Source organism: Petaurus breviceps, unplaced genomic scaffold, assembly GCF_028583685.1.
Source record: "Petaurus breviceps papuanus isolate PSGF00001 unplaced genomic scaffold, PetGlider_PUasm1.0 188, whole genome shotgun sequence".
Lineage (NCBI taxonomy): Eukaryota > Metazoa > Chordata > Mammalia > Diprotodontia > Petauridae > Petaurus > Petaurus breviceps.
Genome location: NW_027185804.1, coordinates 23,986,053 through 24,013,302, shown reverse-complemented (window position 1 = coordinate 24,013,302; position 27,250 = coordinate 23,986,053). Strand labels below are relative to the sequence as shown.

Genomic DNA, 27,250 nt, shown 5'->3' with positions numbered 1-27,250 from the left:
TGTATGTCCCAGTGTATCCCTCAATACCTTTACTATGTACCCTGAGAGAGGAGACCCCTCCTTTCAAGGTCGCAGAGCCCAGACAGGGCAGCTTGCCACGTGGGGGCCATGATTATTATGACAATTGATATCAAATCTGAAGACTAAGAATGACACTTGTACCCTCCATCTTGGAACACAAGACTTTATTGGCAATGGATCTTTCAAAAGACAACTGGGCAATCTCAGAACAAAGGCCCCTTTCTCTCCTTTGGTCTTCTGAAGCAAGTTTTCTTAAGTGCAAGATAGACAGCAATATCACCTACCAGAAGAGGGTCCCTGATAAAGAAGATGGGGGTGTTATTTCCTGTGAGATCCCAGTTCCCCTCTTCAGTGTAGAATTTCACGGCAAAGCCTCGAGGGTCACGAACAGTGTCCGCTGAGCCAGATTCTCCAGCTGGAAGAAGCACCGTGAATAGATGTTAGAGAGAAGACAGTCCTCTGAGAAGGCCAAAACCACACTGCGCTTCATCCCCCTGCCACTTTTGGGGGGTAAATTAAATTCTTAGGGTTCTATCAGGGGCAGGGGATCTTCAGCCTTGAGGCCACAGGTTCCCCACCCCGGTATCTAGGTGGTTACTTCTCTAACTTATAATGTCAATTCAATCTAGGAAATGGACAATTAAGAAGGTAAAAAGTATGTGTTGTCTCCCCCGTTAGAATGTGGACTCCTTGAGGGCAGGGACTGTCTTGTTTGTCCTGGGTCCCTGGTACCTAGGACAGAGCTTTGTACAAAGTAAACACTTAAGAAATGCTCTTTCATTTTATTTATTCGGGTAAAATAATCAACATAATAAAAGCCCAAGTGATCATAAGGATAAACCTTAAAATTTTCCTGGACTAATACTAAGGTGTTTTCAGTTCCACAACGAATCAAAATTTCCAGATAAAAAGCCTTAAAAGGGAACTGAAAATTAAGGAAAAAATATGAGGAAAAAAGTAAACTGCCATCTCATGAGTTTGACACTAAGTAGAGTTAAAACACAAGTTCCCTATCTGTAATTAAATTTTTTATATAGTAACAAAAGGGGAACCAAAAAACCAATTTGGGGAGGAGCCTAAAATCTTGAGAGCTCTGAAGTAAAAACTGGTGCTTGTAAAGAAACTCTCAACTAATTGCCAAGACTTTAAAAAACAGATCAGGAAGTCACTGCCCTTAAGTGTTACTACTCCAGATTCCAGCAGGTAAGATGTAAGTAGTTTGCTAACAAGTATCAGGAAGTTTCTGTTTTTTAATAATCTTGCTCTATTTTCAAAGTTCCTCTTTTTTTTTTTCCCCTCCAAGAAGCTTGTTTCTGCAAGCGATGATATTTGTTGTTGGTCACTCGTTTCCGTTGTGACCCCGTCTGGGGTTTTCTTGGCAAGGATACTGGAGTGGTTTTGCCACTTCCTTCTCCAGCTCATTTTACAGATGAGGAAACTGAGGCAAACAGGGTAAAATGACTTGCTCAGGCTCACACTGCTAGGAAGTATCTGACCTCGCCAAGATGAGTCTTCCTGACGCTAGGCCCAGCACTCTATCCACATCGGGTCCCATAGCTAGTAAGTGTCAGATGCTGAGAAAGCAGACAGTGCAGTTTATAAAGCAATGGTGCTCAGGTGACTTACCAACTGTAGAGAATCTAACGGCAATCGGAGTCTTTTTTCCAATATGCTCAAAGACCTTTGCCTTGCAGTATCTGGTAATATCATGAGTGACTTCAAAATATCCAAATGCTCCTAGGAAACAAGCACAAAGGGCACCACTATGAATAATGGGTTCCTCTCTCGTCCTACCCAGACGCTCCCTGCCCTCCAAGAGCTTACAATCTACAAATGTACTGGAAACGATGTTGAGATGCTGAACCAGGGGCACCAAGCCAGAATTCAGGGAAGTAGTCAATGTGATGTAAAAGAGCTGGAGGAAGCTTCAGGAAGGTGCTAAGTCTTGAGCCGAGGCTTAAAGGAAAGGTAGTGATTTATGAAAGGAGAGAAAGAATCATCGGCTGAGGGAGGAAAGCAGAATAGGCATCTTAGAGGTCAGAATGGCAGCAGTCATTCAGTGGAGATGCCACAATGCCTAATGAAAAACCATGATGAAAAATGAGATGAGTAGACAGGCAGAACATAAAAGATGGGTTACATGATGAGATTCGGGTCTCTTCCAACAGAGGGAGTAAAGGAGCAAGTTCTCCAAAAGAAACTTCAAAGGGCAGAGAGATGCAAAGTCTCTATGCTAGTTGGACAAACTGTCTAACCATTAGGACAAAAGCATAAAATCAGGGCTTGAGAATGCCCATTCTCTACCCGGGTAGCATAAAATAATTACTGCAGGCAGCTAAAATGCACATCTCACCTGCTCCTTTAGCATGAACAACTCTCTCAGGAATTCTCTCCCGGTCAAAGTGAGCCATTTCATCAGTGAAAACCACATCTTGAACAAGAAGGGGCCCCCGGGGTCCAGCAGTCAGAATGTTAAGTTTGTCTCCTACAGGGACACCAGCTCCTGTGGTAAGGGTCTCAGGTTTCTAAAAAGAAACAGGGGCATAGAAAAATCATCCACACATTTAGTTAGTTAATATCAATACATCCCCAATTTACATGATCACAGTGGCCATTTCCCCACAATTTTTCCCACTTGGCCCATTAATGTATCATCCCGCTCAGCTGTGACTTTCAAGAACTTGCATTTGTACTTCAGAAAGTTCATTTGTACTTCAGAAAGAGGCAAACATCCCTCCCTGCTGGTCACGCTGCTGGTCCCAAAGCAAAGAGGGTTTTGAGTAACCACCTTCTTGGAGACTTAGCTCAAGCACCACCTGAGGTCACTGACTCTGATCCAAAGTCCTGGTGCCCTCCCTCCCAAACCACCCCGTGTTTAACCACTCAGTATCTCCTCCTGTTATTACTGATTCTGAAATACTCATCCACATTGCTAGCATCTATCCCGGCTAAGACAGCAGCAACCTGTGGGCAGGAACTGAGTCATTCTGTGTACCTGTATCTCCAGTGCTTGATACAGAGTAGCTATTTGATACTTGTTGATAGCTGACATCAGCTATAAATAAATACCTAGCATCTTACTGTTAAGAATTGACCCTGATACGGGGCGGTAAGGTTTATAAAGTTGTTTTTATACACATTATCTCGCCTGACACAAATACCATAGGTATTTATCACCTGGATTTTATGGAAATCAGAGGTTCCAAGAGTCAGCACCTTTCCCGTAGTCACAAGGCTGGGGGTGAGGTGAAGGAAGGAAAGAGAACACTCATCCATTACATGCCTACTATGGGACGGGCACTGTGCTAAGAAAGCGTTTTACAAATATTATCTCACTTGATTCTCATAACTCCCCTGGGAGGTGGGTGCTGTTATATTTACTGCCAGGGCCAGCCCTCTACCAGCTGAGCTGCCCAGAACCCAGGATCCCCTCCAGGCTGTGATGAAACATGAGAGTATCATCAGGGATAATGCACATTTACCACTTTACTCGAGCCTTGTCATAAAGGTGATTTATGGCTGTGGTTAGTATTAGAATCTGACAAACAAAAGCCCTGGTAATTTATTAACTTTCTTCAAGTTAAATATACTTCCTGTAATAATCTCATCCTCAAAAAGGTGTAATTTTACATTTTATGCTAATTGAAAACAAACTCTTTTGGACTGTGATAACTGTTTTCTAAGCATGAAAAAAAAAACTTAAAAGAATAAACCAGCCAGAGGGAAAGAGAAGATCATTATTTGAGCAAGATAGATCACTGCTGGAAAATTTAATTTCTCAAATCTTGGCATATAAACACAGAGCCAAAAGGAAAGAAGGTGCCTGCTTACCCATGAATGTATAAAGTAATTCTGAGACTACACAGAAGCCCAACAAGGAAAGTGCTTCCAAAAATTATCTAAGAAAATGGATGTCAGCCCCGTGTTCCTGACTCAAAGGCTAAACCATCATGACAACAAAAGCATCATTACGGGAATTATGGGAAGATTTTCAAACCAAGACAGTGGGTCTCCTGGAGTTGCCTTAATAAGGATGATTTGGTAAAAGAATTAAATGTGACTGGAAAGAAGATAATTAAAAGGAAACGAAACTTCAGATTCCTTCAAAATGATAACTGAGCTTAAGAAAAAAAGGTGAAATTAAAAGCAATGACCAACCTTGGCTCAGAGCAGGCAGCTGATAAAACACACCTCTTCCCTCCTCCTATAATGGGCTCAGTCATTATAGTCTACCTCATGGCCCCTGTGGGCCACACAAACTCATCACTCTGTACTTTGTCAGCCTTCAAAGGGGGCAAGTCAAGGTCTCTGAGAAGAAGGGAGGAACAGAGGCACTGGGGATGGCCCTTCACTATCTAAACAGGTACATGAGCCAGAGTCTGTGGGTAAGGAACCTGAAAGTCAATGGTGTCCAGCAATCACAGCCATCACTGCAGATCACTGTGAAAGATAGAACAGACCCAGGGCACAATGCAACCCTCAGGCTAAAGAGACTGATACATAATGTACTCTGAGGTGAGAATGACCTCCTCTTTATAAGGGAATAACTCAATTCCCCCTCAGATTAACATGATTTAATCACAGGGTCAGAGGACTGGAAGAGTTTAAAAAGACACTCACCCTTCTCTCTGCCTTAGGCAAGACAGCCACAAGTATTCAAGGCAGTGAACTTTTTTCCTACTAAAAAATAAAAGATCACTTTCTCTACTCTCAGTCCACTATCTGACAACGGCTTTTGTTGATGTTTACCTTAAATGAGGCCAGATGCAACATGAGCCTATATTTTCGAAGTTTTGATGGTAAATATTTATAATATGCTTATGATGAGGAGGCATATAAATATTTGTGATTTGTTTATGATAAGGCCTTTAGGAATCATCTTTTTTAAACAACTGACTTAGAAGTCTTTTCTTATACTTCTACAGCATCAGGATCCATAATTTCAATGGTGTTTCTACTTTACTTAACAACACAGATCACCCCCTCCCCCCATGATGTAGTCATTATCACACCATTATATTACAGTTGATATTTAAATCACACTTCAGGATTTGCAAAGCACTTTACATACATCATTTCAGGTGAATAATAGACAGCTGCTAGGGCCCCCAAAGTTCATTCCCCTGCAGTGAGGCCAGTGAGGGCCCTCGGCATTGAACTAGGCTGGTTCTCTATAAACAGAAAGTCCATCTATAGGCAGTGCTTGAAGACTTTCCAACTTGGTAGACTGTGCCTGAGCTTATAATACCACAAACATGGCCTTTAAGAAACTGCAAACTATTAAGAGTCATATGAAAACATACTTTAAGTCACAAGAAAACGCACAACAAAGGAACGCCGAGTTTTCACCTCACACTTAGAAAACTGGCAAAAATGAAAGATGGGAACAAGTGACATGGAGGAGAGGGGAGCAGAGGTAGAAAAACAGACACCCAAATGTATGGCTGATAGAGCTAACCAGGCTAAAAAGCAATCAGAGTCATGTGAAGAAGTGACTAAAATGGCCATCCCTTCTGACCAAGCCCGTTTATAAAAGTCTTCCATAATCATGCAGTAAATTTGCTTCTTGTTTGTCTATTTTTTTTTTTTTTGCTTTTTGGATGGCAATTGGGGTTAAGTGACTTGCCCAAGGTCACATGGCTAGGTGTGTGTGTGTGGGGGTAGGGGTGTTAAGTGTCTGAGGCCGGATCCGAAGCCAGGTCCTCCTGACTCCAGGGCCGGTGCTCTATTCACTGCGCCACCTAGCTGCCCCATTGTTTGTCTATTTTAACAAACAGGTCACAGTCACCTTTCATATGTATGGATCAAAAGTTGAAAGGCATAGTGAAGTAAGGAGAGGAAATGCTACATATGCCACTACTACCCCAACAACCTGGCAGTCTGATATCCTGCCACCCAAGCTACCTGAATGAGGGAATGCCCCCAAAATGCCGAGATTTTGTTTTGGGGGGTTTTCTTATGCAAAAAAAAAATCTGTTAACCAAACAGCAGCCCAAGAAACAACAAGAATAGCCAAGAATGAGAGATCACACATGGCGCACTATGGCTGGTCATTTCACTGATCAGATGGAAAGAAGTGTGGTCACTGATTAAAGAAAGCTAGAGAAACCAAGCCATAAATTCAGGAGAAGTTGTGCAGAAACTGAGACAGAAGAAAAAGCAGAATGGGGAAAAAGAAAAGGATCAGAGAGGGAGCTACGGATGAAAAGTGACAATAAGAGTGAGATATGGCACCAGGACAGGAGAGAGGTAAGCCACCCAGGAGGAGACAGCCAGCAGAAAACCTTCTCTGGCCAAGGCTTAGAACTAACTGGGTACCATCCAATGAGAGCCACTTTGGTGTTTTCTAACTAGAACTTACTAACTGTGGGGCCTTCTAAGAATTCTAAGAGGCCAGCCATGCTAAGAAGCATATGGATGGTGTGATAACCCCTTAGTCTGGGGATGGGAGGGAGGTGTAGAAAGAGTCAGCAGCACTGTACAGCATAGCAGTCACAAAACACCTGAACAGTTCGGGGGGGGGGGATCTCAGAGAGGCAGGATTTGGTCAAAGGAAAGCCTGTAATCCGACTTCTGGGGAGGCTGAGGCTGAGGGATCCCTTGAACTCCAGGGCTCTGAACTGCAGGGTCCTAAGCTTACTACTGGCTGTCTGCACTAAGTCCTTTACCAATATGGCGAGCTCTCAGGAGGAGGCAGCCACCAGGCGAAGGCTAAGGAAGGAGTGAGACACTGCAGGTTAGAAAGTAGCAGATCAATCAGCATTGGGAGCAGCCTGTGAGCTGTGGCTGCACTTCCAGCCTGGGGCAGGAGTGGGGGAGGGCGGGAGGGAGAGACAGACAGACAGACAGAAAATCTCAAGAACAAGTACTACTGAGGGCTTTAAGTGACAGCACAGATGCCACTCTACATTGGTTGAGAGTACTTATTCAATGGGATTTCCCTCGGCCAATAAAATCAGAGGTTTCATGCTCCCCAAATGCTAACTAAGAGTAGGTCCCGTGTCTGATTGATACAGCACACATGGCAGCCTTGAAAACTGGTCTAAACCTTCAAATAAAGGAAGAAAGAAGAAAAAGCCTCCAAAATCAGTCAGGCGGATAGAACTGCATTATCACAAATTAAGCAATATCTTTATTATATGGGGCAAAAACACCATATGCCATGTCACCCCCCCAAAAAAAGGAGAAACACAGGAAACAGCAAGTTTTTCAATATAATTTTTCCTTAAAGTTCCACCACTTTCTAATGTGGACAAAGCTTGTGTAATGACATAAGGGTGGGGAACCTATGACTTTGAGGTCACGTATGAACTGGATTCAGTCAAAGGACTGCACTTGAGGACCTAGAGGGCCACATGTGGCCTCGAGGTCACAGGTTCCCCACCCCTGACCTAGGATTTGGTTCCACAAAGCAGAGAACCAGGCCTCTGTCATTCTACCTCTGACAATGGCTCCTGGTATTGGCCATACATGGGAAGCTACTTTATACTACTGTCTCCTCTATTAGTAACATGTAAGAAAGGTAAGAAAAAGAATCTTCTACCCTAATGTCATTCGCAGTTGCTAAACATAATACTCAATGTTATTGGGTCAGTATAAAGATTAACTGAAAGGCATTTAGGTTAAGGCACAAAAGTATTTTTTTTTTGAGGGAGGAAGGCAAGGCAATTAGGGTTAAGTGACTTGCCCAAGGTCACACAGCTAGTAAAAGTGTGTCAAGTGGCCAGATTTGAACTCAGGTCCTCCTGACTCCAGGGCCAGTGCTCTATTCACTGAGCCACCTAGCTTCCCCCAAAGTCTTACCACATTTCAACAAAGCAGTTCACTTAGAAGGCCAGGAGTGAAGTTTCTAGGTCGCCAGATAAGCAGTCAGCTGATGCTATTACTTATTATATTACTGCTAAGCAGCAAGAAACAACCAAAGTTCTCATTTTGTTTTTATCTAAAGAAAGTGGAAATGCAGCCACCATTCAACATATATTATGCAATGTCTAATGTGCACTTGGCCCTCTGGTAGGTGCTGAGGGCACACCTAAGGCCTGTGACAATATCTAGAATGCCCCCAAACCAGATTAAAAATGCAATTGGCAATAGGTAAGTAGTCAAAGGATGTGAACAAACAGTTCTCTAAAGAATTATAAAGTATTCACAACCACTGGGAGAAAATGGTCCAAATCACTAATAGAAAGAGAAATGCAAATCAAAACAATCCTGAGGTTTCATCTCAACTCTGTAAACTGGCAAAAATGAGAAAAAATGGTACTAGTCAATGACGGAGGGGCTGTGGAATGAAAGGCACACTAATACATTGCTGGAGTTGGGAAATGGTAAAAAAAAAATTGAAAAGCAATTTGAAATTATGCAAATGAAGCTACTAAAATGTCCATATCCTCTGACCCAGAGACTCCACTACTGGGTTTACACCCCAAAGAAGCCATTAATAAGAAGAAAGCCCCCATATACTCCAAAATATTTATAGCAACACTTTTTTATGACAGCTAAGAACTGGAAACAAAATAGATGTTCATCAGTTGGGGAATGGCTAAATAAACTGTGGTATATGACTGTAATCGAGTACTACTGTGCTATATAATGATGTATGTGATGAACACAGAGAAGCATGAAAGGATCTCTATGGACTAATGCAGAGTGAATTCAGCAGAATCAAAGACAGCAGACAATAATTACAACAATGTAAATGGAAAGAACACCACACCAAAAAGTCAAAAGTAAATGCAAAAAAAACTATAAAGATCAGCAGGACTTGAATGAAGAGATATGAGGAGCCACCCCCAAACTACCCCTTCATGGAAGTGATAAGTCTACAAGTCATTGCATCTCATAGATGTTTTCAGACTTTTTAAATGTACTGATATTTTTAAAAAATTTCCTTTCCTAAAAAAGTTATATTTGTTCTATACAATGGTTCTCTGGGAGAGGCAGGAGTGAGACAGGATGATTATGGTGATGTGAGAAACAGAAAATATCAATAAAAACTAAGTTTTTTGGAAGCAGAGTTAAGTGACTTGCCCAGGGTCATATACATAGTGTCTGAGGCCTGATTTGAACTTGGGTCCTCCTAACTCCAAGCCCAGTGCTCTAATCACTGCACTACCTCGCTGCCCCTTAACTTACAAAAATGTAACTGGGAAATATTTAGCAAAATAAATAAAAATGCAATAGGACATACTGTTAAGTTAATAGGCATCTGCAAGGATCCTAACGTAAGGTTCTCTGGCCCCATTTTATTTGTATTTGACACCACTGTGGTAGGGGATACAAAGAAGAATATAGAGAAGAAAGCTACCAAATACCTGAAAATGTAGATAGTATATGATTAGTGAGTTTAATAATAGCTCTCTGTATAGAGCGCCCAATTCCCCTGACATCAGAATCTGTTCACGAGTTAGACGCTCAATAAACTGCTCTCCAGTTGGACTCACACCCTGGTTCCAAGTTCAGATAGGCTTGCCGAGGCACGTGTATCTCCTTGCCAGTCAGGAGTACACCTTATTTATCTGGCTAATTCAGAGGTCAGGCAAACAAGGGCCCCTAAATGTAAAGCAATGGAGTAAGAGCTGGAGAAGAATCATGAGAACTGGGTCCTGCGAACCTTGGGCAAGTTACTGCTTGGCCTTTCTGGGCCTCAGCTCCTCCTTCTGCAAAATGGGGAAGCTGGAGAACTCTAAGGCCACAGCCTAACAGGACTGAGTGGCAGAGGAGATCATACAATGCAAGGACTCTCACATCTGTCCACTGTCATAGCACCCTTCAGTTTAAACACAATTTTAGCAGACCCGTGCAGTCAATTTGTTACTTTTAATGCTTACTGACAACATAAGACTCATTAAAACTAAAACAAACCTTGATGGCTTTAGAATTCTTTGCAGCAGTTTGAGAAATGCTGATCTAGTCAAACCCCTTCCTTTTACAGATGTCCCTTAAAATCCTATAACATCCATATGGAAAAAAAGGCTCCAAATCATTAATCATTTAAAATGCCAATTTAGACAACTCTAAGTTTTCCATTTGCTTCTACTTAGCAAAATGACAAAGATGATAAAAGAGGGAAGTAATCGATATTGTTGGAGTTTGGGAAGACAGGCACAAGTCTATACTGCAGGTGAAGTTAAATTGCATCTAACATTCTGGAAAAGTCTGGGAATTATTGAAAAAAGTCACTAAGTTGTCCATAATCTTGAACCTACCAATCTCATGATTAGGTATATGCCTCAGTGAGGTCAAACTGAAAGAAAAGCCCTAGAGCTAACAAATTCATAGCAACACTTTTCATGATATCAAACAACAGGAAACAAAGCTGATGACCATTGAGAGGGAAGTGGCTGGACAAATTCTGGCATGCAATTGCAACGGAATATTTTTTGACTATGAAACAAGAAACGTGAAGGTTTGGAGAATCATGGGAAGACATGCATGAGCTGTGACTGAGGGAGACGAGCAGAATCAGAACACACACAACTGCTACAATCCAGCAAACAAACACAAAAAGACAAAAGGGAAGCCAAGCTTTAAGTAGTCACAATGACCAATCTGGGCCCCAGAGAGCACCAGGGGAAGGCAGTTTTAGTGTTCTCCTTTCCAGGCCCAGGCAATGGGCCAGGGGCTTTTTGCCCAACTGACTTTCCTTGTAATAAGAGTGAGTTGGGGGTAGGGGGGAAGGAAAAGCCAGAAATGACTGAAATGTCAAAAGAAAAATTATCGATTAAATGTACTGATCCAGATTAAAAAACAAAGCCTGAGGACCTGCTCTAAGGTGGCCAGACTCTGTGTTAGATTTAAGAGAAGGAGGAAATCCCAGCAGCCAGGAGTCTCTCCAGGTAATGCTTCTTCCAAAGAGGCTGGTTGGGAATCTGGGAATTCATCCCTCAGGATGGCAGGATTTAGAAACTTCGGGGCCCTTAAGTCACCATCTGGCCTACCCTCTCATTCTGGGGCAGTCTCTTTCCAGGACAGACAGGATAAATGGCGCCCACCTAGGATTCCACCTCACCATCCCCCACAATTAGTTCTCCTTCCACTAAGTTCCATGGCCTTCCTCTCAGGTGCCCTGGCTAGGTCTAACTGCCCCAGTGTTCACTAAGTACCTACTATGTGCCAGGCTAAGCCTTTTCATAAATGGGGGGAGGGGGAGAGGAGGGAAGAATAAAGTAGATAGGTGTTGAAACAGTCCTACTGACAAAGGGCCTGTAGTACACTTTCTCAGAGTACATATTCTTTTCTCAAGGTCAGAGGGAACCCCGAAGGCCATCTAATTTACTGGCTTCCAGACTGAGCATCACCTCCATCATGTCACAAATGGCTCTACAGAAGACCACAGACTCTGGATCAGCAGGGACTGGGTTCAAAACTTGCCTGACAATTACAGTGTGACCTTGAACAAGTTACTTAATCCCCAGGGGGTCTCAGTTGCCTGGTTGGATTCCCCCCCTCGACTCCTCACCCCCTGCCCCTTTTCTTCTAGCTCCACATCTGTGATATACTCTCTTAATGCTGCCCATTCCACGGCTGGACAGCTGGATAGCTTAAAGGTCTCAGCCCTGCGCTGAATGGAAAGAGGCGGCCTGAAAGTGGCGAAGAGTTGGCACAGAGCTTCAAAATTTCCAACTGTTGTGGAAATCTGCTTCCCTGCACCTTCCACTGGTGGAGGGCTTCACGTGGCTCTACTTTCTGCCAGGTTCACTTGCTTCCCTCCCCCACCGCCTCCTCCTACCCCCAAAGCTTCGACCTCTGTACCCGCCGGCAACCTCACAACTATACAATCCAGCCCTCTTGTTGGTTAGGAATATATATGCGTGTTTTTGCCAAGATTCCTAGGCCCTACCCTTTCCTATCTGACACCCCTTCACCCTCCCGGCGTAGTACATTCCACGCCCCGTTAGTGGCTTTGGAACCCCGGGGATCTTGATATCTATTTTACATTCCGCCCCCCCCCCAAGTTAGTGGCATTGGAACCTTCCTTTGGAACCGTTCGAATTCTGAAATTAGCATCCGCTCCCCCCCCCCCCCCCGTTAGTGGCATTGGAACTTTCCTTTGGAACCCCGGGGATCCTGAAATTGACTTCATATTCCAGCTCGCCCCCTCCGTAAGCCATCATTGGAACCTTCCTCTGGAACCCTCGGGATCCTGAAATTGACTTCGCACACACACCCCTCCGTTAGCTAACATTAGAACCTTCCTTTGGAATGGGGTCCCCCGATTGACATTTCACCCGCGGTCTGGGGCCACTGGAACCTTCCTTTGGAAGACTACTGGATTGTAGGCCCCGCCCGACCCTGACCAATGTCACTGGAATATTGCTCAGGAAGGCCGAGATCATGGATTCCCCCCTCCCCTCGCTGCATTGGACTCTTCCTAAGACGGCTCCGGCGGCTGGCTTCCCCCGCCCCCAGGGGTCATTGGATCGTTCCTCGTGGACGCCAGAGCCCGGGGCCGTTAGCTGCAGGCCAGGTCGCTCCAAGCATCCACGGACCCTGTCGGAGGATCAGCCCGAGCCCGCGGGGTGTAGGCACCTGCGAGCTCCGCTGCTCCTTCCAGTGCTTCATCTGGTCGGCGGCTCTGTCTCGGTTATGCGCCATGGTGAGGGGGCTGGTGCAGCGTGCAGCACAGGCAAACACGGTCCGAGCTGGGCGGCGGCGCTTCACGCTCTGCCTCGCAGCCTGGCAGACACCCCGACCCGCCAGGAGCTAAAGAAGGCGTCGTCACGCTCCGCCAGTCAGCGCTCGCCCCTCGGCCGTGCGGCCCGCGGATTGGACAGCGGGCTCTCGCTCTCGCTTGGTCCGAGGGGGGGTGGGGGGCGGGAGTACGGGCTGGAGGACTCGCTCTGCGAGCAGCCCTGGGAGGAGCTCCGAGGGGGAAGGAAGGAGGGAGGGAGGGCAAGCGCCTCAGGTCTAGTCAACCAGCATTCATTAAGCGCCTGCTGGGTGCCAGTTCAGTCTTTGAAGCCCTGTCCGACTCTTCGCGTCCCCGTATGGGGTTTTCCTGGCAGGGATACTGGAGGGGTTTGCCATTTCCTTCTTCACTTAACAGAGGTTAAGTGTCTTGGCCAGGGTCACGCAGCTAGTGAGTGTCTTGAGGCTGCATTTGAACTCAGCTCTTGCAGAGCCCAGGCCACCTGGCTGCCTCTACTGTTTGCCAGACACTGCCCTGAAGTGGACAGGGGAGCACCCTAAAGGGGCCTGGAGGAAGAAGAACCAAATTCTGGGAAAGGAGTTGGAGAAAATTAGGATCTTGACCCTAGAAGGGGAGGGCACCTCAGAGGCCATCTAGGCTGTCCCCGTTTTACAGATGGGGAAACTGGCCCAAAGTCACACAAGAGTGAAGTATTTTAGTATTTAGTGTTTCTAAAACTTTGAAATTTTGTCTTGGTACCAAGCAAATAGGAGGGGTTCTAATTCACAGAAACACTCAAGAAAAGGTGCAAAAAACAGCTTGTGAGGGGGAAGGATCAGAGGAGGGATTTGAACCCGAGTCCTCTGTCTCTTCAGCCAGGGCTGTCCTGGAGAAAGAGCACTGGGCAGGATTAGAGTAAGGAGGGAGGTGGGAATGGGGAGGGGGCTGGCAGTAGGGGACCGAAGGGGAAGGGAAGAGGCAAGCCCAGGGGTCGTTTTTGACATGTCAGGATGACCTGTTAGATACAGCACTTTCAGGTGGCCCCCATCGCCTCCAAATGGGTGAGTCCCGGGCATCCCAAACCCATCTGCCTGCCCACTCTTTCTGCACATCCCTAACCTGGCTGGGCTGGTAACTCTGGTGGTCTTTCGGGGGGATTTCCTGTCTCCTAGAGAGAGGGTCCTCTCCAGCTCAGGTGTGGGGCACGTGAAGAAGTCACCTTCTGTCCATCTTCCACCCTGCCCCTGCCCCCCTTCCATACCATAAGAGTTTACCTGTACAGACTGTACCGGGCACCTAAAGGTTTGATGGGCTGTCAGGTACTTTTTCTCATTTGATCCTCACACCAACCCAGAGTCAGACAGGACTGAAAATGACTGAACAACAACAAATATACTGTATTTTTAAAAAAATTTCCTGATGATATTGTAATCTGATTGGTTTATTAGGGAGTGTTGGGGCCCCATGTGCTACTAGGCCATGAGTTTGATAACTCTGATTAGTCAGAACTTGGATCTGTAGAAGTGTTGTAGATAAATTTTCATAAGTCAAGATATTTTAAATGTAGACTCAGAACCCAAAAATAGCACCAAGACAGTTAACTGGAATTTAAAAAAAATCAATTTGGTACAAAAAAAAGTTCAGCCAAGAAGACTGGACAATCACCCTCCTCTCCCCCATGAGCATTGCTGGCCCCTCACATGCCCATGTTACAGTGTAAAGTATTCTGCATATGTACCAAAGGTCACATGATTGCTGTCTTAAAAGAAACTAAGTTGGCAAGATACCCACATTGAGATAAACATATGCTTCTGGGCATCTGCAAGTTGTTTTTGTATGTTCTTGATAAGAACTATAAATTAGGACCGCTCCTATTCCCTTAGAACCAAAACAAAGTTTCAGCATTTCAGAAATGGGTGAAATACGAAAAGTCTTCCAACTCAGCGTGTGAGGAAAGCATAAAAATAAAGAGGAGAGTACAAAGGTCTCTCTCTCTCTCTCACACACACACACACACACACATACAAAACACACACATAATTTCAAACAAACTTATCAAGCTTCTCCAGGATGTAGTGGGAAGAAATGGTAAACAGGCATACAACGTTTGTTCTGTCGTTTTCAGTTCTGTTCAACTCTTCATGGCCCCATTTGGAGTTTTCTTGGCAGATACTGGAGTGGTTTGCTATTTCCTTCTCCAGCCCATTTTACAGATGAGGAAACTGAGGCAAATAGTTACATGACTTGCTCAGAGTCACACAGCTAGTAAGTGCATGAGGCCAGATTTGAATTCAGAAGATGTCTTCCTGCCTTCAGGCCTGGCTTTCTAGCCACTGAGCCATGTAGCTGCCCTATGTTATAACATAGATTAAGAGTTAAGTGACTTGCCTAGGGTCATCCATTCAGTGTGTGTCAGTAACAAAAGTCAATATCAGTTGAGTAAATTTAAAAGAAACCCAGAACTAAAGACGAGGTACTCTGTTTTCTCTATAAACTTTGTTCTCTCTCCCCCCCCCCTTTTTTTTTAATCTCTCACTATCATATAAGTTAGAGCATTGAAAACTATTTCTGTGCCTTTGACCAAGAAAAGGAATAACTACTGGTTTCAGGTATCACCATATTCTGCACCTCCAAACACTTTAGGGCGCTTGCACCTAAATGCTTCTGAATCTACATTATCTCTATGTATAGAAATATATTTCCTTGATTGTGTGGGGCTAGAATGTGAAGTTTAATTGTGATGCTGAAATAAAAATAATTTCATGCCTGCATTTTAAAAATAGAACCCAGCTGCAAAAACCTTGGGATCATGTCTCTTTCAAGCCAAGATATATTCAAAAGGTTTTACTAAAGAAGACTGTAAGTATAGCAAAACAGACCAACATCACATCTCCTAAAATGTCCTCCCCCACCCCCAAACAAAGTAATGTCTACTGAAATATCTGTAATATTACAATAATTTGAATGCTACATCAGGACTATCATTGTAGATCAGATCTTAAGAGTTAAATAGCTATTTTAAGCTCATCAAATAATAGGACTAGGAACTTGGATCTAGGTGGAAACTTGTAGGCCATCTAATCCAATCCTCTCATTTAAAAAAGGAAACTGAGGGGTGGCTAGGTGGTGCAGTGAATAGAGCACTGGCCCCGGAGTCAGGCGGACCTGAGTTCAAATGTGACCTCAGACACTTAACACTTACTAGCCATGTGACCTTGGGCAAGTCACTTAACCCCAACTGCCCTGCCTTTCCCCCTCCAAAATAAAAAACCAAAAAAGGAAACTGAACATTTAAAGAAGAAAAATCTTCTTTCAGTATGACAATTTGCCAGTATAGTTTTGGTATATAACAGGACATCACTAGAAATTCCTCTCCATCAGAGCTATTATCATCATATTATTGTATGTAGAAATACTATGTGTAGGAATATGGAATTTACATTCCAAAAAGGGATGCAACTTTCATGCATTGATTACTTTTCTTAAAAATGTGCTCATAAGCACAAAGCTTTGGGTCAACTGTGTGATATCTGTAGTGGTTATTAAAATGATGAATTATCTGAGAATATATTGCATATACAGGTAAGGCACAGTTTTTGAAACATAATGCACTGATTCAGTTTTAATTTACCTTCCTGAAGGTATCAGAAATGAACACTCCCAATTTACAAAACATTTGTTGTGTCTGTATTTTTTTTTAGAAACATTAAGAATTCTCTAATGATGAAAATAGAAAAGTAGGCCTGATGTCATACAAATTTATTTTCTGTATTTCTCACTGTGATCATAGCACAAAGAAATATGCTCCAAATTATTTTTAAGCATTTTGTCCACATGAAAATTTACAATGGATGAGCAGAGTAAGACAATCAGTTAAAATTAGAAATGAAGGGGCAGCTAGGTGGCTCGGTGAGTAAAGCTCGGGCCCCAGAGTCAGGAAGACCCGAGTTGGGCTCTGGCCTCAGACACTTAACACCCACACAAAAAAGGACTAACCATGGGCAAGTTACTTGATCCCAATTGCCCTCTAAAAAACAAAAAAAAAAAAAAAAAAAAAAAAAAAAGGTGTTAAAAAAAAAAAAATGACCTTTTTTTGCTAAAAAAAAAAAAAAAAAAAAAGACCAGGTGTGATGATTTGATTTGATAAAATCATCTTTCAAAAGCTGCTGCTATGAGTATTTTTAACCATAAAATGTTCGAATCTAATGTATTCCTCCTTTATTTTTTTTTGCTATTGTTGCATATTGTATTGAGTCTACTGAGTATTCCAACATTCCCAAAATGTACTGAGTTTACAAATCAGTGTAAATATACCAATGTGTTTATGGATACTGTAAAATGCCTGTTTTCCCAGAAAGAAAAAAAAAATTTAAATAAAATGAAAGTACTGCTAAAAAAATAAAATAACAAAGGAAACTGAGGCCCAGAGGGTTAAGTTACTTGCTTGAGGTCACACAAGCAGTAGCTGGCCAAGCCAGGATGAAAATTCTAGATCTGTTTTTCTGTTGCTTTTAACTGCTTCCCCCTGAAAAAAGAGAGGAAAAAACGGGGAGGAATTGGGTAATTAATAGAAATTGCTTCTTCCCCAGTAAAGAGAGAAAGAAGAAAGATGTCTTGTATGGCTCGCCCACCATTGCTCCCAATTCTCAGCAGCCCAAGGACAGCCATGGAAACAGTGATCTGCAGCCTGAATACCATGTGCTTTGCTCAAGCCTGGCCTGCCCACATTGCCCTAAGAGGGAGAAAAAGTTCACAAAAGCTCTCCTTATGTCTCTTTCCTCCCAGAAATCTCCCAGCAGTGCATGGGCACTTTAGAGATGGCCAGCTCTCTAGTTGCTTGCAGACACTTGGTGGTGGGTCCTTGCTGGAAGTATCTAGCTCTGGTATGAAGAAGCAAACCCTCTCCCTCTAACCCCACGGTTAGAGGTGTGCCCGGGTGCTGAGTCAGCTCAAACAGACACCTTCCAGTGGCCTCTTCTCGCCTACATGAGAGGTGGGGGAGGAGAGGCTGCCCCTCTGCCCATCTCAGCAGAAATGATAGATGGTCATGTGTGGCAGCTAAAGTCCACGTCTTGATTAGGTAAGCCTGATCCTAGCTTGGGGGCTGCCTCTACTCTGACATTGGGTGGATCAGTATTGATTCCATTCAGGTGAGTCTGGGTTTGGAGGACACCTTGTTAGTTCCAGAGTGTCAACAGTTCTGAGTCCTTTGGTTAGAGCTGACTCATCAGAATAAGGAGAACAGTGCAGAGTCAGAAGGAAATATAAAATGCCTTTTCTGCAGTCCCACAAACTGTTTTATGTTCTGATGATTTTTAAACTATCACCTTCCTAGAAGACTCCTCTCCTATACTATTGTTTTAAGTTTAGTTACTGAATCCTCTTTTTATCTATCAATGCATGCTCCTGAGTATTTTGTTTGGCATTTTTTTGTGTATAGGAAATACATACCTGTCTTATATATGATTCCTTTTGAGCATCGAGTACTTTCACACTCCTCACTTTGGGTGAAAACGTGGACCTGAAACAAAACATGAGCCTCATGCAATTTTCTCTGAAGGCCCTGAGTTTGGAGCTTAAATACTGAAGCTTAATCAATGAACAGTGTGGGGAGGGGGAGGGGAAAGGAGTCTAACCTTTCTCTGTAACCCGAATCTCCCAGGAATGAGCCCAGTCTGGCCCCCTTATGCATGGGTCCAATGAGAGGGCCACCTCAATGGAATTTAATTGAGGGTGTTCATTTTTTTATTTTCTAGGTTGTTTTAGCAGCATGCCCAATTCATTCATCTGCTTTCTTCCCCTCTTGAAAATATTTGAAGATATACATTTTCCCCCCAAGGATTGTTTTCCCCCTTAGTGGAGAAAGAGAAGATTTCCTCAGGCCTTGTGAACTCAGCAGCAGTTCTTAAAATCTTACTTTATCCATAAGAGAATAATGTAAATGTACAGAGAACAATAAAATATAACATACTATAGCAAAAAGCAATGGTATTAATCCGGTTATCTTTTGACGAAAACAAAACCTCATACTGAGACATATAGTTTGTTAGAGACATTCAGGAGTACAGGTAGGGTGCCTAGCTGTGACTCTTTGTAAAGGAATTTTTTGGTCATCAGTTCCTGACAGAAAAGAATGATGTGAGCCACATTTATTTCTTCTGGCAGGTGACAGGCACCCAAAGCAGAATGGGAAGACACAGAAACTAGACAAATTTATTTATTTGCTCACACCTCCATCCACCCTCCCTCTGGGTTTTAGAAAATGGCATGCATATGTTAATAAAATTATTTTCACAATGTTCCTGAGAGACAGGTATGGACCAGGGCAAACTTAGAACAATTGTACACAAATTAAAAATGAAATGGTACACTCTCTAGGAAGGTTTCACATCTATTAACTTTTGTTGGATGTCCAACAAGCAATGTTCATCACATGATTTCAGTTGAAGGGACCCTGGCCTGGGGCATGGGGGGAAGAGATGAAGGTGCCACTAGTAAGAGCAGGGGAAGAGTAGGTTTTATCTTTCAATCATCATGGTGACTCATAGGATCATATCTTTCTCAATCTTTGGCATGTTTTTTCATGTTTTCTTCTCTATCTTTTCATTGATGAGCTAAACTGATGCTTCATCAAGAAATGGAGAGGACCTGCCTTTTCAAAGGCTTGACACAAGTTCTAGCAGGTGTCTGAAAGCAAGGAGATTTGGAGCAAGGCCTAGTTATGAGCTCTGTTATCCATTCTCCAAGGACCAGACTAAGTTCAGAGCCTCATTCATAGAAGAGTGACTACCAGTCAGTGATTCCTTTTTCTTTTTTTGGCTCTGGAACCTGGCCATTTTAAAAAAAAATCTCCTAATACCACTCTTTGCACATCTCTGATTTTATTTTGTATTTATAACATGTCAAATTTTCTGCCAGATCAGACAGTATTAGATGTGAGTGTCAAATGTTACTTGAGCTCAGGACATAGATTCTGGTTGGGTTAGTGTCCCTGTCTTTAAAAAATCCACTTTCTCTTGACCCAGCAATAAATAACACTTCTAGGGCTGTATCCCAAAGAGATCATACAGATGGGAAAAGGCCCCACATGTACAAAAATATCTATAGCAGTTTTTTTTTTAAGCAATTGGGGTTAAGTAACTTGCTCAAGGTTACACGGCCAGTTGTTATTTCTGGGTGTGGTGCTGAGTATCTGAGCCCGTATTTGATCCAGGTCATCCCGACACTGGAGCCGATGCTCTTACTCGCTGAGCCACCTGGCCGCCCCGATAGCAGTTTTTTTGTGGTGGCAAAGAATTGGAAACTGAGGGGATGCCCATCAATTGGGGAATGGCTGACCAAGTTGTAGTATATGAATGTAATGGAATACTATTGTACTATAAGAAATGATGGGCAGGTGGACTTCAGAAAAACTTGGAAAGACTTATATGAACTGATGCTGAGGGAAGTGAGCAGAACCAAGAGAACATTGTACACAGTAACAGCCACATTGTAAGATGACTAACTTTGATAGATTTGGCTCTTCTCAGCAATGCAAGGTTCAAAGACAATTCCAAAAGACTCATGATGGAAAATACTATCCACATCCAGGGAAAGAACTATAGAGTCTGAATGCAGATCAAAGCATACTATTTGTTCTCTCTCTTTTTTGTTTTGTTTTGCTTTATTTCTTTTTTCCTGTGATTCATTTCATTGGTTATAATTCTTTAAAACATGAGCAAAGTGAAAATGTTTAATATGAACGTATATGTAGAGCCTATATCAGATTGTATACCATCTTGGGAAAGGGGGAGGAAAGAGAGAGGGAGAAAATTTACAACTCAAAAGCTTGTGGAACTGAATGTTGTAAACTAATAAATAAATAAATATTTTTTAAAAATCCATTTTCTCTCCTTCCCACCCCACTCCTCACCTTAGAACAAAAAGAAAAACAAAATATTTGTAACAAGCATGTATAGTCTTCAGAGCACAGGACCTAGAGTCAGGAAGACCAGAGTTCAAATCCCATCTCTGATCCCTACCAGCTGTGTGACCCTGAGCAAGTCACTTAACCTCTGTCTGCCTCAGTTTCCTCATCTGTCAAACAGCACCTACATCATAGGGTTGTTGCAAGGCTCAAATGAGATAAGATACATACTGAATTTTTAAAAACCTGAAAGCTTTATAAATGCTAGCTATTAGTATTATTGTTATTAGTCAAACAAAATAAATCTAACATCAGGCATGTCCAAAGACTATATGTCTCAGCCTAAACCCTGAGTCTGTTATTTTTATGTCAGGAGGTGGGTGGCATGTTTCCTGATGAGTCCTCAGAAATTGTCACTGCTCATTATGTTGAACAGAGTTAAGTCTTTCAAAGTTTCAGGTTGTTTGTCTTTTTTTTTTTAAGCAATCGGGGTTAAGTAACTTGCTCAAGGTTACATGGCCAGGTGTTTCTGGGTGGGTGCTAAGTGTCTGAGCCCGGGATTTGATCCCCAGGTCATCCTGACACTGGAGCCGGTGCTCTTACTCTCTGTGCTACCTGGCCGCCCCTGTTTGTCTTTCTAATGTCGTCATTGTTGTTGTATAAATTGTTCTTCTAACTCAGCTTACTCTGCATCAGTTCAGCCAAATGTTCTCAAGCTTCTCTGAAACCATCCCCTCTAACTTTTTTAAAACCACGATAGTATTCTATCACCTTTTGTATACCTTAACTTGTTCAGCCATTCTCCAATCAATGGGCACCACTTAGTATCCAGTTCTTTGTCACAACAAAAGATGCTTTAATTATTTTTATACATGTGGGTTCTTTTTGTCTTTCTTTGATCGCTTTGTGGAAACTAACCTTTTTATTTTTATTTTATTTATTTGCTTGTTTTTAGTTTTCAATATTAACTTCTATAATATTTTGAGTTCTAAATTTCCTCCCTCTCCCTCCCCCCAAGATGGTGTGCAATCTGATATAGGCTATACATGTACAATTATATTAAACGTATTTCCACATTAGTCATGTTGTAAAGAAGAATTAGAACCAAAGGGGAAAACTGCAAGAAAGAAGAAACAAACAAAAAAAGAGAGAGAAAATAGTATGCTTCAATCTACATTCAGACTCCACAGTTCTTTCTCTGGATGTGGAAAGCATTTTCCATCATGAGTCTTTTGGAATTGTCTTAGATCCTTATATTGCTGAGAAAAGTTAAGTCCATTCAAAGTTGGTCATGGCACAATGTGGCTGTTACTGTGTACAATGTTTTTCTGGTTATGCTCACTTCCCTCAGCATCAGTTCATTCAAGTCTTTTCAGGTTTTTCTAAAGTCTGCCTGCTCATCATTTCTTATAGCACAATAGTATTTCATCACATTCATATGCCACATCTTGTTCAGCCATTTCCCAATTGATGGGCATCCCCTCAATTTCCAATTTTTGGTCGCCACGAAAAGAGCTGCTATAAATAATTTTGTGCATGTCTAACCTATATTTTTAGCCTTATCATTTTTGTTAGTGCAAATAATTCTCCACCTAGGCATCTAGGTGGGGCAGTAGAGTACTAATGCATCAGTCAAGATTTTTATGTTCAGTTGTTTCAGTCTTACATCCAACTCTTCGTGGCCCCATTTGGGGTTTTCTTGGCAAAGATGCTGGAGTAGTTTGCCATTATCTTTTCAGCTCTTTTACAGATGAAGAAGCTGAGGCAAATGGAATTAAGTGACTTACCCAGGGTCACACAGCTTAATCGTGTTTTAAGGCCAGATTCGAACTCAGGAAGGTGAGTCTTGACTCCAGGCCTTGGCACCACTTAGACTTGAGTTCAAATCAAGCTACCTAATAGCTAGGTGACTCCAAGCAAGTCATTAACCTCTATCTGCCTCAGTTTCCTTAACTATAAAACAGGAATAATAATGGCACCTATCTCTCAAGGTTGCTGTGAGGATCAACAGACATAATATTATAAAACATTTAGCACTATGCCTGGTACACAGTAGGTGCTTAATTAATATTTCCTTCTTTCATGTAGCATATGACCCCGTCCACTGAGCAACTCAATATTCCAGTCAAATTGGGCTATTTCCACCCCCCCCAAATCAATATTCTGTCTCCTGCCTCAATACATTTTCACATGCTATTCCCTATGCTTAGAATGCACTCACTTCTCAGCTCCACCCTCCAAATCCTTCTCTTCAATGTTCAATTCAGATGCCACCCCTTCTATAAAGCCTTCACTGATTCTGGCCAGAGAGAAGATCTTCCTCTCCTCGATTTTCCAGGGACACATTGTCAGAATCTCTCTTTTGACTGTATCACACTCCACGTGGTATTATATTTTTCCACGTACAAATGATATTCCCCTTTGTCTCTTAGAAAGCAAGGCTTTCGAGGGCAGAGACCGTGCCATGATTTACCTTTGTATTCTCAGTATCTTACCTATAGTAGATACTTAGTTAATGTCTCTTGAATTTGATTGTATGAAAGTGCATACTGTAGCCTGGCATATTTGTGATTTATATCATTGGGTGAGATTACCGACATCCATGAAATCATCGATTTTTGAAGTGACGTATTGAAGTTGGAAGTGAGGGTAACTGTAACAACAGGAGCCATCCTAAAGTCTTTTGATAGATGGTATTGGCCATTATAAGAAGGATCATGAACTTCTCCTACATTTAGCCTGCTCTAAAATGTAGCTGGTCTAGATAATTAAGGGAAAAGACATCCAAGTGTTAAGTTGTTATTCTTAAAGGCATGACAGCATTATCTTCAGCCTTTTGGCTAAATCTATTTATAAGTATTTACAAGTTTACTTCTTTAGAGAAATATCTCTCTTTTCAGCCAGCTCTACTTCCTAGAGGAGTCAGCATTTTTACCTCTACAAGGTATATGAAGATAATCCCAAGTTTTTATTAGATATGCTGTATTTACTAAAAATGTCAGTGAGATTACCATGAGCAGTCCTATCATAATAAACACAAATTTACAGAAGCTATCATTGACCTTTGCCATATTTGCCCAAGAGTGGCATACCGATCTCTAGACTAATGATTGCCTCATCCTGGTTTGGAACTGTTTTAGGCAGAAAATCCTTGCTTTTCTTGCCAAGAGAATTCAGCAAAGGGCAACACTGGTTTAGAATAGAAACACATTTGTAAAATCTTATGGAGGTAGATAGAAGATTGTGAACAGTGTCATCTTGTGAAACTGCAAGAATTAGTAGAATGAAGAATAATTTTATAAAAAGTTTAGCAAGAGACTCGAATAAGCCAGTTATCCCAAAGGTGTGATGAAACAAGGACAAAAAGGAGAACATAGAAAATATCTGTATATATAATATATTAATATAATGTATATTATATATAATATATATTTATATATGTTTATATGTATATATAACAAATTTTTCCCCACATTTGTCCTCACCCATTACAGTCTTTGATGTGCTGCATGAGGAAGCAGAATTCTTCATCAAGGACTGTGATGTTAAAGAACAGACATTCTAGGCCTCTATCCATGGAATCCCTGTCCTAAGCTCAAGTAACAGTCTGCCCTTGCATCTAATAAATGGGCTAGACTAAGCATACACCCCACCCCTACCATGCTTGAACAGACATCATTTTGAGGTTGTTGAGGGATTAACTCTCAAGGTTTCTGACAGCAGCTAGAATATCTAACACTCAGAAAAATTCTCAGACATTATTATTACCCCCAAAGTGATAGAACAATCGATAATTACCATACTATATGTATACTTTCCCAACTTTGCCCAATTTTAAAGAATGTTTTATAATTTAGCATAGAGGCCAGAAGCAAACACTCAGTTGAAGCCCTAGGGCTGGTGAGCCTGCACTGGTCTCTAGCTTTTACCTAATTATTATGGTTCGCCTGAATTCTGCTTAGAAAAAGCATAGGCCCTAATTAGGTGAAGTACACTCCCCATTCTCACATTCTTTGGCTCATCACCCCCACCTCAGCTATTGAGGGACAATTCTACTTTTGGCTTATGGTCTAGGGTTTCCTAAAATAGGGAAAATGTAAAAGAAACTCAGTGTACAAACATGAATCAAGTATAAGAGGTGGGATAATGGAATAATGAAGGGATAAGCATTAGAGAATCATAGCACTCATTACAGAATGATTAGAACAAAATTAAGTAAAAACTTTTTACTACTAGTATAGTAAGGTGGAAAGCCAAAAGGTGTACCTCATCCGAATATAACATAGTTGAGCAAGGCATCCTATTAAAAAGGAAAAAAAAACCAGGAGGGCAGCCAGGGGTCCCCAGCACTGACTGGCTCGTTTATGTCCTTTTTGGCATTAGACATCATCTGGGCAGGGTTGCCCTGACACTGGGGTGAAGATCCCGCCCTTCAATAAAGCCCTATCTTATCATCTTGAGAGAGGCAGCCAAAAAGAAACCAGATGGAAGCAGTTTCCTTTTTGAAGATGTGTTGATAATCCATAGAACCAGTCCATTAGAACAGACTTCTTGTACAGACACTACAAATAAATGGTGAGACAAATCTGACAATTTAACAAGAGGAATAGAGTGTGCTGGATGGCTAGTTAGAAATCGTGCAGTATATTTAATAACCCAAAACTCTTCCCTGAAAGCCTGTCATTTAAAATCCCATACACTACCAGTGATGTTGAATGAATGCAAGTCATAGAATGCCATGGTTGCCAAAACATTGAAGTTCAGGTCATGCAAACAGCAGTGCCTAGGTTCATAAAGTGGACATGAGTGGTCTACTAAGTTGAATGGGCCAAGAGGAAAGGCAAACTGCCTTGGCCAGCCTGATAAACTTGGGCAAATCTCTAACTCCTTCTGCATCCAGAGGAGAAACCTAGAGGAACTCAAATCAGCAAAACACTTACTCTCAGGGACTCTATAAGAATTCAGCCAACAGTTAATCCAGGGAGTTTCACTTTCCACATGGACAAGGAAACCCTCTATAGAAAAAGTAGCCCTTCAGAAATTCATGGCAGGTCAGTTTCTGGATTTCTGTCAGGCCTATTAGGTGCCCAGCTTTCCCTCTTCTGGGGAAAGTAGATAATCATCATAACAAGCACATTTAGTTTTGTAAAATGTCTTTAAAACATTATCTCATTTTATCCTCACAATACTCTGTGATGTTCAGTATATGATAACTTTGGTTTTAGCAATTTTTCTTCTTCAACGAGTATAGGCTATGTCCTTAGTGTCTCAAGTTCTGGTCCATTGGCTAATGCCAGTGGTTCCTACACTAATCAGTGGCATACTTTCCTAAATTTAGGCATATTCAACAGAGGTGAGGAGGCAGTATGGGCCAGTAGAAGGCCTGCCTCATTGGGCGATAGGGCATGAATCACATCCACCATCCTGGGTGACTTTTTTTTAACATCTTTGGGCCTCAGTTTCCTGATCTGAAGAATGAAGAACATGGATTAAATAACCTCAGTGATCTGTTTGAACTCAAAGTTCGAGTTTATCATCCACTTAGGAGACCTTGGCTGTTCTAGGACATAGAGAATGTAAACAGAGAATACTCTGAATGTAGATAACAGGCAGCAAAATTCTGTGCTACTTGACATTTTTATTTGTGACTTGGACAAAGGCCTAGATGACATGAGTGTTAAAATTTCAGATGGCATAAAGCTGAGAGGGACAGCTAACACACAGGATAACAGATTCAAGATTAAAAAAGCTCCTGACAATAGAGAACATTAGACCAAACCAGAAAAAGATGAAACACCATAGAGATAAATGTAAAGTCTTAACATGAGTCCAAAAGTCAACAACCCAGGTAAGAGATGGGTGATGCATGGCTAGACAGCACTTTTTCTGAAAAATATCTGGGGGTTTTAGTGTATTGTAAGCTAAATAGGAATCTATAGTATCATCTGATGACCAAGAAAGCTAAAGCTGCATGGAGAGGTATGGGGCACACAGCTAGGAAGGTTGGCATTCCACTAGACTCCACCTTTGTCACAGGGCCTCCAGAATATTGTGTTCAGATAAGGGTGTGTAGCATCAGTGCAATATTTAAGCACCCATGATCACGATAAAGACCTTGACTATAAGTATCGCATGACATTCAATTGCAAAATATACCAGATTCTCCAGGTAGAGGACAGAACTGAAACATTTATTTAGACACCAGAAAACCTAATAAGCCGATTCCATCATAGCACCAAAGATATTCAGAAGCCATAATAACACTGAGAACCACAGCGTCCCTCAGCCTTCCCACAAACCAATACAAGATCAGTATCTACTCACGGGCCTATCTGACTCCTTAATGAGCATCCTCTCTCCCCCACTGTCTAACTAGCTCTGACCAACCTCCTGTGAGCTCTGCTTCCCTTCAGCAAACTTCTGCACCACAGGCTCCATGTGACTACATCCAGCCTATCAGGGGGCAGAGTTTACTTTCAAAGCAGGGGAGGTTTTCAAACTCCCCCCTAGGTCTATTAAGGGGCAGGGAAGATCTTCAAATTCCCATTCTCATTACAGGGTGCCACTCTTTGGAAGGAATCTTAGTCAGAACTTCAAGATGAGATCAACTTGTATAGTGAAGGGTGTCTAGATCATGTCATGTGAGAATTGGGTGAAGAAACTGGGGAAGAGAAGACTTAGGAGGGAAGTCA

General features: G+C 42.2%; 1 protein-coding gene across 2 annotated transcripts in view; it reads right to left on the bottom strand.

Annotated features, from left to right (window-relative positions):
• CAT (catalase) overlaps positions 1–27,250 on the bottom strand; it is a 178,302-nt gene that overhangs the window by 15,631 nt on the left and 135,421 nt on the right. For both annotated transcript variants that reach the window (XM_069091397.1, XM_069091398.1), the window contains 4 exons: positions 12,553–12,689; positions 2,375–2,546; positions 1,648–1,758; positions 306–436 (listed from right to left, as the gene is read on the bottom strand). In XM_069091397.1, coding sequence (XP_068947498.1) covers positions 306–436; positions 1,648–1,758; positions 2,375–2,546; positions 12,553–12,618 — 480 coding nt within the window. In that variant the 5' untranslated portion in view covers positions 12,619–12,689. Of the gene's footprint in view, positions 1–305; positions 437–1,647; positions 1,759–2,374; positions 2,547–12,552; positions 12,690–27,250 lie in introns of those variants that run through there.